At 36.3% G+C, this 13,926-nt stretch overlaps 1 protein-coding gene across 1 annotated transcript in view; it reads left to right on the forward strand.

Moving 5' to 3' along the window:
* NSD1 (nuclear receptor binding SET domain protein 1) overlaps positions 1–13,926 on the forward strand; it is a 134,764-nt gene that overhangs the window by 77,805 nt on the left and 43,033 nt on the right. Inside the window, 4 exon segments of the mRNA XM_036847310.1 lie at positions 4,485–4,609; positions 6,367–6,637; positions 7,969–8,078; positions 12,770–12,845. Of these exon segments, the coding sequence (XP_036703205.1) occupies positions 4,485–4,609; positions 6,367–6,637; positions 7,969–8,078; positions 12,770–12,845 (582 nt within the window).

The raw sequence follows: 13,926 nt of genomic DNA on the forward strand, positions 1-13,926 counted from the left end.
GTTGTGCTGAATCTGTAGGTCAGTTTAGGCAGTGTTGGCACTGTAACAATGTTAAGTTTTCCGAACTATCAACAAGGGATGGCTCTTCATTAATTTAGGCTGTCTTTGATCTCTTTCAACAGTGTTTTGTAGTTTTCAGTGTAGAAGTCTTGCACTTCTTTTGTTCATTTTATTCCTAAGTATTTTAACCTTTTTTGACGCTATTATAAATAAAATTGTTTTTTTAATTTCATTTTTGGATTTCCCATTGCTAGTATATAGAAATACAGTTGATTTTTATATATTGATCTTAGGTGTTGCAACCTTGCTGAACTCATATTTTAGCTCTAATCATTTTATTGTGAATTCCTTAGGATTGTCTATGTGCATGATCACGCCATCAGCCAAAAGAGATAGTTTTACTTCATCCTTTCTAATCTGGATGCCTTTTATTTCTTTTTCTTGCCTGATTGCCCTAGCTAGATCCTTCAGTGCATTGTTGAGGGTAAGTAGAGTGAACAGACATCCTTGTGTTGCTCCTGATCTTAGGGGGAAAGCAGCTGGTTTTTCACAATTTAACTATGATATTAACTGTGATTTTGATAGGTGGCCTTTCAGGTTGAGAAAGTTCCCTTCTGTACCTAGTTTGTTTAGTTTTTCAGATGTTTTTTCTATGCCTGTTGAGATGATTATTCCTGTTTATTCTATTAACATGATGTATTAATTTACAGTTTTCTTATGGGGGCTTGAATTTTCCTGGCCCATCAGGCTGCAAATCCACAGGAGGACCAGTCACAATTTCTCAAGGACTTGTTCTCACTCCTGCTCCCCTTTTATTTTGTGCCGAGGCACCTTTCCTTGTGGTCTCCTGGGGGTTGCAACATGGTTTACTTCTGTTTCACCGTAATTCTGAGGATAGAGCCCTTTGAGGCCAAAGTTTAGTCTCCCTTAAACTTCTGCCTCCTAACAGGATGGCCGAAAAGCCCTCAGGACAAAATCAGTTTCAGGGCTCTACTTGTTTCCCTGGGTTATTACTTTCCCTTAGTTTTTGGTTTGTAGTTCTTTACAATTTTTTCAGTTTTTTGCTTCTTTTAAGGTGGTTTTAAATTTTTATTTATTTATTTATTTATGGCTGCATTGGGTCTTCATTGCTGCGTGCAGGCTTTCTCTAGTTGTGGTGAGCAGGGGCTAATCTTCGTTGTGGTGCGCTGGCTTCTCATTGCGGTGGCTTCTCTTGTTGTGGAGCACGGGGTCTAGTGCACGGGCTTCAGTAGTTGTGGCACATGAGCTCAGTAGTTGTGGCTCACGGGCTCTAGAGCGCAGGCTCAGCAGTTGTGGTGCACGGGCTTAGTTGATCCACGGCATGTGAGATCTTCCTGGACCAGGGCTCGAACCCGTGTCCCCTGCATTGGCAGGCGGATTCTTAACCACTGTGCCACCAGGAAGTCCCTAAGGTGGTTTTTTAAAGACTTTATACAGCATTTTTATTTGCTTTCAACAGGAAATTTGGGCTGAGTAACTTGCCATTATTATGAAGAGTTGTTTGGGTTTTTGCCTTTTTTCCCCCCCTTAAGTTCTTTTGCCTCTGAGGTCCCAGAACTAGGGGAGTAGAGGTATGACAGGGGCTAATAAGCTGTATGGGCAGAGTGATGTTGCTGTTAGTAGTCTCGTTTTCTGGGAAACATCACTGTTTTGAAGAAAAGAAGAAAACTTACTCAAGGTATAATTTACGTACCACAAAATTCACACACTTCAAGTGTTCAGCAAATGGTTTTCAGTAAATTTACTGAGTTGTGCATCCATCCCCATAAATCAGTTTTAGAATATTACACCACTCCCATAAGATCACGCTATCTCATTTATAGTTAGTCCCAGACAACCACTAGTCTACTCTCTATCTCTGTAGATTTGCTTTTTCTGGATGTTTCATATTAATGTAATCATACAATGTGTGATCTTTTGTGTCTTGGTCTTTTCAGTTAGCATAATGTGTCTGTGGTTTATTTATATCATGACATGTGGCAGTATCTTGTTCTTTATGGCCATGTGCCCAGCACCATATGGGTTGGTACCCATGTCCCAGATGTCATACTTCTTATTCCCAGGGTGCTCCTCACTTTGCACATCCTACCTTGTACTTCGGGACTCCCATGCCAAGCATGCCTTGTGCCTTCGATACCCCATGTCCTGTGCATCCTGTGCCTGGGCACCCCACCTTTCTCTGCACCCCGTGCCAGAAAATCCCACATCCAGGGTGCCCCATGCCTAGAACACCCCACTTTCTGACTCCCTGTGTCTTCGGGACCCTATATTCTGTGCACCTAGCACCTTGGGCACCCTGGCCTCAGACATGGATGGCTCTGCTTACCTGTCCCCTGGTCCCCAACCCTTGCCTTCCTTTAGTTGCGCCCAGTGTCTTGGGCTCCCACGCTGACTACCCTGGGTGCTGCACTCCTCCACCCTTAACTTTCCCCAGTGCTCTGAGTCCTTTACCTCAGGCCTAGCTCCCTTGGTCCTGGGTATCCTGTGTCAGGCTCTTTAGTTCCTGTGTGCTGGACCAGACCCTGTAACATATACGAGGTAAGGCAAGAGCTAGGGGTGGGGAATTTTATTTTTATATATATATACACACACGTGTGTGTGTGTGTAGAGAGAGGGAGAGAGAGAGGGAGTTTTTATTGTTGAATAGTATTCCAGTGTGTGGATATACCACATGTTACTTACCCACTTATCAGTTGGTGAACGTTTGGGGTTGATTCAGCTTTTTGGATATTTTATTATTTTAACTGGTATGTGTGCACTCTGTAGTCTAAAGCTATTGCTAGACTTGTCCTATATGAACAATTCATCTCCATTCTGCACAATAGGTCCTGGTTCTGTGCTTGGAATTGATGTGTATTTGCCAAGAAAGTTAGTGGTGGTGTATTTCAGCTCCTGTTCGGTTTCATGTTTGCTGCGTACCATATATTGAGGTTTGAATGATCTCCTCGTTCCATTGGCTTTTGTAATTTTCTAGCTTTTAATATTCCCTTCCAGTATCAAAAAGGCCATATTCTTTTGTTTCTGATATTCCTTACCTTAGCTTGGCAAACACTTTATGTAGTCTCCATAGTTTTGCCTTTTCCAGAATGTCATATAGTTGGAATCCTACAGTATCTAAACTTTTAGATTGGCTTTTTACACTTGGTTATACGCATTTAAGGTTCCTCCATGTCTTTTCATGACTTGATAGCTCATTTCTTTTCAGCGCTGAATAATGATCTATTGTCTGAATGTACCAGAGTGTATTTATCCATTCACCTACATCTTGGTTGCTTCCAAGTTTTGACAGTTTTGAATAAAGCTGCTATAAAAATCCATGTTCAGGTTTTTATGTGGTTCTAAGTTTTCACCTCCTTTTACATTAACTTGAAATAAACTAAATGATGTGTTACTACTGTTTACTAATGTGAAATTACAGCAGTTAGAATTAGTAAAAAATTCTTTTCCACATCTTGTCCTAATGAAGGTTTTATGGCTTGTTTCCATATGTGCTAGGGAGTAAGAGCCTTTGCCAAGCTTGCTGAGCCTGTGACCTTTCCTTTTTGGTCTCTACTTTTGTGTTTCTTTTATTGAGAGAACACCAGTATTGCCACATTCAAATGAGGCAGGAATAGCTTTCTCTGAGGTCATCATATGATGAAATACTCCTGCCCTCTTGAGTAGATTGTATCCTGCGTTCTGTAGGCATTAGGCTCTGTTCTCAAAGAGTTTACAGTATAGTAAAATGATTATAGCATGTTAAGTATATTAAAACTGGGATGAAGTTTTATAGGGAAATTAATAATAGATATTTGTTTCACCATTAATTCAAGGAAAAATGGCATGATACTTTGATATTTTGATCATAAAACATGACAAGAGTTGTTTTTCTGTTTGTTTTTTGTTTTATTTTAAGAAAGTATCCGAAATTCTGTATTCTATTTTATCTTTTCTGCCTTTGGCATACATGGCATACATTTTTTAATGTTATTGAGATAATGGTATACATATTATTAATTATATATTTTTGATGTTTCTAATGTGAAACTCACTATAACCATGATATAAAGTATATGTAAAATGCTTTTGAAATTCATGTGGTAGTGCTGATTAGGTAAATATTCTATCATCTATTCATCCAGTATTCTGCATAGTCCAGAGAGATGTTATTTAAAATGTTAATTCATTGTGTTTTTTATGAATTTACCTGATTTAGAATCCATATTTTAATGTTAGCTTTGTCACTGTAGGACACTAGTTTCAGTTTAATTTCGTTAACATTGGATGGGCTGTGTGTGTGTGGATAAGGCAACAAAAGTCTCCTTTCTCCCAAATTTTGCATAGGATGAACCATAGCAAATAGCCATAGTGTTTTTGTGAGTTTCCTATTTCTGTACCTTTGGAAGTACAGAGATAGTTGCATGAAAACGTTGGGTTTCCCTCTGACTTTTTGGTTAATACTGAACTTGTTTCTCCTCTTTTAGCTGTGCGGTCAGAGAAGAAACGCCTTAGGAAGCCAAGCAAGTGGCTTCTGGAATATACAGAAGAATATGATCAGATATTTGCTCCTAAGAAAAAACAAAAGAAGGTACAGGAACAGGTGCACAAGGTACATTCCACCATTTCAACAACCTTTCATCAGTCCTTTTAGGATACTGCAATTTCCCCTTCAATATCATATTTTATCTTCATGGGACAATAATTTCCTTGACTGGGATCTTGTTTTTCAGTTTTTTATTTCCAGCTTCTGGCACAGTACTTAGCCTGTACTAGTTATACAGGAAATGTAAATGAGTCTATGTACTATGTGTGTATAGTGTGTGTATATATAGTATATTTTCCCCCTTTGCTTTCAAAATGTGTTTAATGATTTAGGAATAAAATGTTTAGTAAAAAATACAGGGTATTAAAAAGAATAGTATGATCCTAATTCTGTAAGCAAATGTTATAATACCTTATATGCTTTATTTTTAAACTCAATTTCTTTAAACTCAAAGTATTTTAAAGTAAATTAGAGATATTTTGACTCCATGTCCCTAAATAACATGCACCTCTAAGAAACAACATTTTTCTTCACAACCAGTTTATCATGGTCATATCTATTAAGGTCAGTTTATCTAATAACAAATCCATGTTCAGATTTCCCCAATTATTTCGTAACCTTTACATTTAATTTATCCAAACCAAGATCCAGTCTAGGACTACACATTATATCTGGTTGTTACATTTCTTAAATCACCTTAAATCCAGGACAGTCCCCCCTTTTCATGACCGTATGTAAGCAATGAGAGCAACACATTTAGAGTATCTGCCTTCTTGATTTGTGTGATTGCGTCTGTGTTCCCTTTTAGGTAGTAATTATAAGTAACAATTTGATAGATTCAAGTTAAACATTTTTGGCTAGATTACACGGTAGGTGTCATATGTTGCATGACATTGGAAGGTATTTAACCTCCAGTAGTTCACCGCGGTGACTAACTGATTTCTGTCTTTTGAGTTATGTTTACCTCTTTTGATCAAGCAGCAGTATATGTATAATTACTTTGGCTCCAAGAGAATGTCCTGTTCCCCATCAGCCATTTCCCTGATGTTTTTAAAAAAATATCAATTGTAGATCCTTTTCTATATGAATAATTTCATTTGGGGTTACAAAATGAAGATTTTCAGATTTTATTATTTCTTCTACTTATATTATCTGTCAATCTGTCATTTTATAGTACTGAAATACATGAAAGGCATCTATTGCTTTCCCATTAATTTACCAACTCAACTTTGGAAGTTTATTATTAGCTGCTTTTATCGATGGTACATTAGGGAATCTTTTTTTCTTTTTCTTAGATTATCACTATGGCTTTAATGAATTTTTATAGCTTCAGTGTATCTCAATCCAATGACATTTTTACCCTTTTAAAAAATTATAGTAAAATATATATAACATAAAATTTACAACTTTAACCATTTTTTAGTGTACAGTTCTGTGGCATTCAGTACACCCACATCGTTATGCAACCACTACCATTATCACCACTACCCATTATCTTCAGAAATTTTTTATGTCCCCAAACTGAAACTCTGTGTCTATTAAAAAATAACTTCCCACTTCCCCATACCTTTAGCCCCTAACAACCACCATTCTGTTTTCTGTCTCTATGAATTTTACTATTCTAGGTACCTCATACAAGTGGAATCATACAATATTTGTCCTTTTGTGTCTGGCTTATTTCAGTTAGTGTAATGTTGTCTTCAAGTTTCATCCGTTTGTAGCACGTGTCAGAATTTCATTCCTTTATAAGTACATTATTCTTTTTGACACTTAAATTATAATGACTTTGGCCTATGGATTCCACGTTTATCTTTTGCCCTTAGGTAAGTTCCCGCCGTGAAGAGGAAAGCCTTTTAGCCCGGTGTCGATCTAGTGCTCAGAACAAACAGGTGGATGAGAATTCTTTGATTTCAACCAAAGAAGAGCCTCCAGTTCTTGAAAGGGAGGCTCCGTTTTTGGAAGGGCCCTTGGCTCAGTCAGAACTTGGAGGTGGACATGCTGAGTTGCCACAGCTGACCTTGTCTGTGCCTGTGGCTCCGGAAGTCTCTCCACGGCCTGCCCTTGAGTCTGAGGAATTGCTAGTTAAAACACCAGGTAAGATGGGGATGGGTCTCAGTATGTAAGTGTGTATAATTAGAGGAAGCAGGAGATTTTAGTATGTTTTGATGGAAAGCCAGTAGTGTATTTCTGTACAGCAAACTACCCACTTTGATTCTGGGAAATCCCTAATACTGGCTAATTGGATATAGTTAATGACCATGAATTGGTGTACTGGCAGGAAGACATATTTTTAAAAAACTACTTTCTTTACAGTGTTATTGCTCTTCATGATTATTGATCAACCACAGTGTGAATCAACACCCAGGATAACAGGGTTTGGGGGAGGGGCACTGCATACTAGTGGAGTAAACACATAAAAATTATACTTCAGATACTGACTTCACCAATCTTTGTGTTACTTGGGAAGTTGTTTAACCTCTGAACTTGTTTCCTCGATATATAAAATGGAGACTGTGATGCAATGTATAAAGAAATTTACCTGACACATAGCAAGCAGCTGAGTGTAAATACTCCCTTGAAGTTAATTACCAATTTCTTTTCACTTTATCATTCTGTATAAACATGTCACCTGGTGAGAATTGGATCTAAACGTACTGTCTCTAATTCACCTTCTGACATTTTTCATTTCTTTTTTTTTTTTTTATATTGGAGTAACCTTCTGACAAGTATTGTAGTCAGCCAAGGAAAATTTTGGATGTAACTTTTTTACATTCCCAACAGTAGCTTGTGATGTTATTCTTTAAAAAGGGATTCCAATTGTGCATAATCAAGGCAGAATCAAAAAGAATAATAAAGATAGTTACCACCTCATTGCCGATTATGTGCCAAACTCTGTTATTAGGCTCTTTTATATAATTCATAAGAGCAGTCCTACAAAGTAAACAAGTGTCTTTTACTTATTTAGGAGCAGAACAAAAATTCTAATCCTGGTCTATTTATGCCCAGAATTCAGGCTCTACTTTACTTCACTTCTCCTTTTGTTCTTATCACCAACTGATTGCTCTAAAGGGAGTTTTGCCCTTTTGATTTCTCCCTTAGTTCATTTGTGATTTTTAAAAAATGTATCAACATATATGGTTTTTAGTAAGTGTGTATACACACACACACACACACACACTCTGACATAACATCCTCACATTAGTTTGTGTCTGTATTGAGAAATATTTTCTTGTTTTATGTTAACTAGTATTTTAGAATAAATAAATTTTTACCATGTCCCTCCCCACAAGATGATGAGAAAAATATTAAAAAATGACTAATTTTTGTGTGAGATATATATATATATATATATATATATATGTTTTTTAAAAATTAGCTTGTGCCCCGTTTCTAAATCATCTAATGAAAAGATACATGCATTTCAGGAAATTATGAAAGTAAGCGTCAGAGAAAACCAACTAAGAAACTTCTTGAATCCAATGATTTAGACCCTGGATTTATGCCCAAGAAAGGGGAACTTGGCCTTACTAAAAAGGTATGTTATTTTAGTCAATTCTAAAATAGGGTTGACTCCAGGAAATAGGGGATTTTAAAAACAAATCTTTTAGTAATACTTATGACATCAATGCGCATATACATAGAAATTATAGAATGTCAGAGTACACTTGGTGATCTGAGAGATCCTACATTAAGAGGCTGTTTTGCATTTGTACGGACATGTGTATCACTTGATTTTAGATTTTCTTTTCAAGTGAAAATGAAAAAAGCTTTTACAGTTGAGTAAAGTTTGTGTTTGTTGTAATTTCTTTTCTGGGCTCAAAACCTCTTACCTGATTTCTACTTCACTTCTGTCTCTACAAGCCACTAACCTACTCTTATGCCATTGCCCTGTCTGCATAATACCTCAGAAAAGACCTAGCTCAGCTATAATCCAGGCAGAAACACTTGATCTTCAGTTTTGCAAACTTGGTTTCCATTAGCCAAGAAGGCATCATTAAATTGTAGTTGGAAATAGAAAATGATTTTCTAATTCTATAATGGATGATAACTGGATATTGATTCCTTAGGATACATCCTGCTCTCTTTGTATTTGAGGAGTAACTCAGTGTATATGTTACAAATTCAGTTGTAGGTTGCACAGATTTCCTATTTTAAAAAATTCTTTTTCTTTAAAGAAAAAATGCAGATTGTAATCAAATCATAAATAGAGTTTTTGGAATTCTTTCCTTAGCTGTAGCAAACTTCTATCCTTTAATCCTATATTAAGGCCCCTAGTTTTTGTTAGTCACTCATCTGTAAATGTAAAATTTAATTTATTTGTGTTTTTATACCTTACTTAAAGAGTCACATTATGTACTTTAGTTCCTTTGTTCTTCTCAAAGCAGTTTTATGCCATGGACTTTTCGGTTGTTCTTAGACTCATCTCCTGCCCTCCGAACTCTCTCTGCAGTTTGTGCAACCTTCAGTGACAATGTGTCTCTAACTCACTATCCTCTCATTGTGCCCCACACTCTAGTAAGGCTGTGGTCATCTCCTTCTGCAGTGCTTTCTCTCCTGGATTTATATTATTCAAATCTTAGCCACTGCACAAGATTGTTGGCAGAGGTAGATGGGAAGGGCCAGGGAAACTGGGATTCAGTTGAACGTTTTGAGCGTGGAAGTGACATTTGCAATCAGATGATAAATTTAATGGTATTGTACAAGGTGAGTCATGGGAGGCTGTTGTCTTACTGCTAGAGGTGAGGTGCTGCAAATGTCATTGAAAGTAAGAATTCAGGCGAGTTAAGTGAATGACTCCCCACCCCCTTTATGGAGCTATAATTGGCATATATAAGTTAATGATTTGAAGGAATAAGATGAATTTTGAATCCTCAATGTTTTTGAGACAGGGTTACTTAAAAAATAGTGTTAATTTGTTTTATAATAACTGTAAATGGAGTATAACCTTTAAAATTGTATAAAAAATTTAAAAATATAGTGTTAATTTGTATGACCTTGCTCTGCCAAGTGCAGTTTTCTAATCTGAAATTTAACTTGTTGTGTTTGTGGGTTAATTTTTTCCCTAAGGGGATAAAAAGCATGATTTAGTTGATAATTTTAATTTATATAGGCGAAAGTGTCCCAGAACTCTTTGAGATTTAATTTACACCAATAAAATGCACAGATCTTAATTGTTCTGCTTGATGGCTCTAGCAGTTGTATATACCATGTTAAGTACCACCCAAACTAAGTATGCTCTATATCTGTCACCCCTGGAAGTTCTCTTGTGCCCCTTTTCACTCAACTCCCCATTCTCATCTCTTCAAGAGGCAAAATTTTCTAACTTCCATTACCATAGATTAGTTTTGCTTGTTCTTGAATGTCGTATATGTTGTTTTGTTTTTGTTAACTGGCTTCTTTTATTCAACACATGTATTTGAGATACATCCACAAGGATGCTATTTCAATAGTAGTTCAAGTACAATTTGCTTGTCCTTTCTCCTGTTGATGCACATTTGCATTTTTTCATTTGAGGGCTATTAATCATAAGACTGGTATGAATATTCTGAGTCTGTTTGTGTACATATATTTTCATTTTTCTTGGTGGTGTAAATACTTAGGGGTGGGATTGCTGGCTCATGAATATATCCCTTTTAAAGAAACTGCCAAACACTTCTCCAAAGTGGTTGTACAACTTCACGTTCCCGCCAGTGGTATATCAGAGTCCCAGTTGCTCCATATCTTTAATAGCATTTGGATTGTCAGTCATTTTAAGTTTAGCCGTTCTAGTGGATATGAAATGATATCTAATCATGTTTTTAATTTGTATTCCCTAATGATTATTGATTTGGAGCCCCTTAGTATGTGCTTACTGGCCATTCCTATATCTTATCAAACAACTGTTCAAGCACACTTACATTTTTGATTGGGCTGTTCATTGTTTTTATGGTTGCTTTTTTAGGAGTGCCTTTATATTTGGGATACAAGTCTTTTGTCAGATATATGTGCTTCAAATACTTTTTCCCAGTCTGATGCTTGCCTATTCATTTCCTTAGTCTTTCATGAGAAAGAATTTTTAAAAGTTTGTTTTTTCGTTTATGATTTATGTTTTGTGTCTATTTCAAGAAATCTTTGCCTACCACATCGACACAGAGATGTACTTTCTGTGTTTTCTTTTAGGAGTTTTCTGGTTTTGATTTATATACAGTTCTTCATTTTTTGAGATGGAGTTTTGAAGTGGATGTCCAATTGTTTTAGCACCATTAGTTAAAAATCTGTTAGCTATCCAATTCTCTGTCTCTCAATATTTTTGGTCTCTTTAAGCATTAGATATAATTAATAACTGTCACTGTTGAATTTCAGCCTTTTTTGGTAGGGAGATAGGCATCATATTTGGTGCTAGAACAAGAGAAAACCAGAATTATTGGTGATGGCTAGACCTGGACCCTGGAGAAAAGTGACCTCTTTTCTGTTTTAGAAGTGAGTTCTGCTATCTGACCTAATCAACTTCACAGTTAAGGTCCTGCTTACTGTGAGGTATATTTTGCCATCAGGTTGAAACCATGATTCAGCTCCATCTTGGGACTACACCATGGGTTACCAGGCAGGCCACACCTTGTCTTTGGATGGATCAATCAGTGGGTTAGAGAAAGAGGGATTGTCTGTTGAGGTGGTGGTAACTTAAGAGTGCACAGACTTAATGCATATCCTACCAGATTATGCATAAAGTAAGTTACTGGCATCTTTGACATGTCCTCCAAGGCACTTACAGAGTTCTGTGGGTTTTTTAAAAAATATATTTTATTATTATCATTATTTTTCAGCCACGCCTCGCGGCACGTGGGATCTTAATAAAAGCACAGAGTCTTAATTACTGGACCACCAGGGAAGTCCCTTTTTTTATTCTAAGCAGAGCAGATGGATTTTTATTCATGTAGTGTAGTGTGTGTGGGGGGGTGTGTGCGTGCGTGCGTGTGCATGCTGTTATTTCTATTTTGGCTTACAAAATTGTTGACATCAGAAATGAGAATTTTTTCTGCATCATTCTCTGACTGTAGTTTTGGGAACATTCTGATTGTTTTTGCATCACGGCTTTTGGGTGAGTGTTAAACAATGAAGTATAAATTGGTTATCTAAGTAATATAGATGGTAGTTTTCTTTAAATTATGCAGTCTGTTTTGTGGGTTTGTCTACTAGTGTTTTGTTCCATTTAACTAGGTACCTAACATTTGCTCCTTCATTTTATTTGACTTCATAAGACTCTGATCTACATTGAACATGAGGAACATTCTTATGATTTATTAATGTATATAATAAGTGTTCAGAAATTCACAGCTGCATTTTATCTTGTTTTAACCTCAGACTTTGGGAACTTCATAGCAAGAATAGCATCCATTATATTGACTTTTGTGGCCACTAAATTTTGTTTTACAGTCATGATGAAGAATATTATTCTTGTAGGAGAAGACATTTTCTTGGAATAGAACTAATTGATACAAGCATTAGTAGTAGGGGAATAAAATGTATAGTGAATTACTCTTGATGTTTAATGTTTTTCTTGTTGTTTTTTGTTTGTTTGTTTGTTTTTGGCCATGCCACGTGGCTTGTGGAATCCTAGTTAGTTCCCTGACCAGGGGCCCTTGGCAGTGAAAGCGTGGAGTCCCAACCGCTGGACCGCCAGGGAATTCCCGATGTTAAGTGTTTTGTTTTTAGTTTCAGTGTTGCTTTAATTTATATTAATCTGCAGCAACTTAAATTAGAAAGACCTTCCATGATTCAGAGCTTTTTAATATTTAGAATTCATCAGGTAAATAAGTCTGTGTAAAATCCAGTGGCTGTAAGTATAACATTAAGAAGGAAGATTTTAAATACACGGTGGTGTGGAACAGAATTGAGCTGGTGGGTCTATAAGCACATACTTTTTCTCTTTCTCTCCCACTTTAATCAGAGCAGTGTTCTATATCTGCTTTATATATTGGGAGTCTCTGAATAAGCCAGTCGTTGTCCGTAGTCCCCCCACCGGAGTATGTGGTGGTTTTGAGTTTTAGAGCATGAAAAAAAAACCAAATCTGATGCTTTTCCCAAAAAGTTTCTCTTCAACCCTTTACTATTACACTGTTCCTTTAATTGTTAAAAACAGCCAAGATTCTGTATCTTTGGCAATAGACAGTTCAGCTTTTGGCACATAGTATAAAGGGTTTATTTTCTATTCCTTTGTAAAACATGATGCATTTTACTTATTTGTAGTGTTATGAAGCTGGTCACTTGGAGAATGAAATTACTGAATCATGTGCTGCATCTCGTTCTAAAGAGTTTGGTGGAGGTGAGTGTTTTTGAGATTTAAGAACTGTATTGCAAAAATAAGTGTGAAGTACCCTGTCAGTTAACGAGAAAAGTTACTAAGCAGGACTAGTAAGGTTGCAAGTTCTAAGACTTGTTTGCCCAATATATGCTTCTTAAAACTACGTATGACACTAGAAAATTGTATTGATTCATTTCCAACTTTATACTGAAATTAGTTAAATGGAATTAGAATTATATTAGTGTTAAGGAAATGTTGAGAACAATAAAGAAAAATCAGCTCCTTAATTTTCTTATTAGATAATTCTCCATACTGCATCATTACTTTCTTGGCTTTGATTCCTATAGGACAGAAAATACAGAATTTGAGTTGAGGGGGAAATTGCAAATCATCTTAAACAAGTCTTTCATAGTCTTACTTTCTTATATCACACCTGTGACCTTTGGTCAATGAACATATGCTTGAAAAAGAGAGCTTACATTTGAGCCTAGTCTATTATGGTTGCTTTCAAAGGCCTTGGGAATCTTCTAGATTAAATTGGAATCTGTTTCCTGGAACCTCTGCTTGGTCATCTTATTTCTGCCCACAGCAGGAATGGGCAGCCCTTCATTCAATAACAGATAAAATAATCATAGTTTAAGTATCTACTCTACCAGTTTCTTTGCGTAAGGACTGTTACCTCTGATCAATCTAAAGCATTACAACGAATTAGGATATTATTCATATTATCCCTATCTTGTAGAATAAGCATGAAGATGAAAGAGGTTGGAAGGGCTGGGGAACTATATCCAGACGTGACCAAATTTATTGCCACACTGCTGTCTCATTATCCACCCTGTGTTTCTCCATAGCAATTCTTTCTATCCCTTTGATCATTTTGTCTGCCTATGCCATTTATTGATTGGTGTCATTCCTGAAATATTAGCTTAGATTTGAGCATGCTACATCAGATATGATCTATCAGCAAAGGGTATTATGGGGAGATTATATTTTACGTGGTCTTAAACGTACACTTCTTTGAATGTGATCTGTGATTATTAAGTTTTTTAGCAAGTAAATTAAGCAATATGTTAACTTATTTTAACCCTGTATGCAATTATAA

This window comes from Balaenoptera musculus, chromosome 3 (assembly GCF_009873245.2).
Source record: "Balaenoptera musculus isolate JJ_BM4_2016_0621 chromosome 3, mBalMus1.pri.v3, whole genome shotgun sequence".
Lineage (NCBI taxonomy): Eukaryota > Metazoa > Chordata > Mammalia > Artiodactyla > Balaenopteridae > Balaenoptera > Balaenoptera musculus.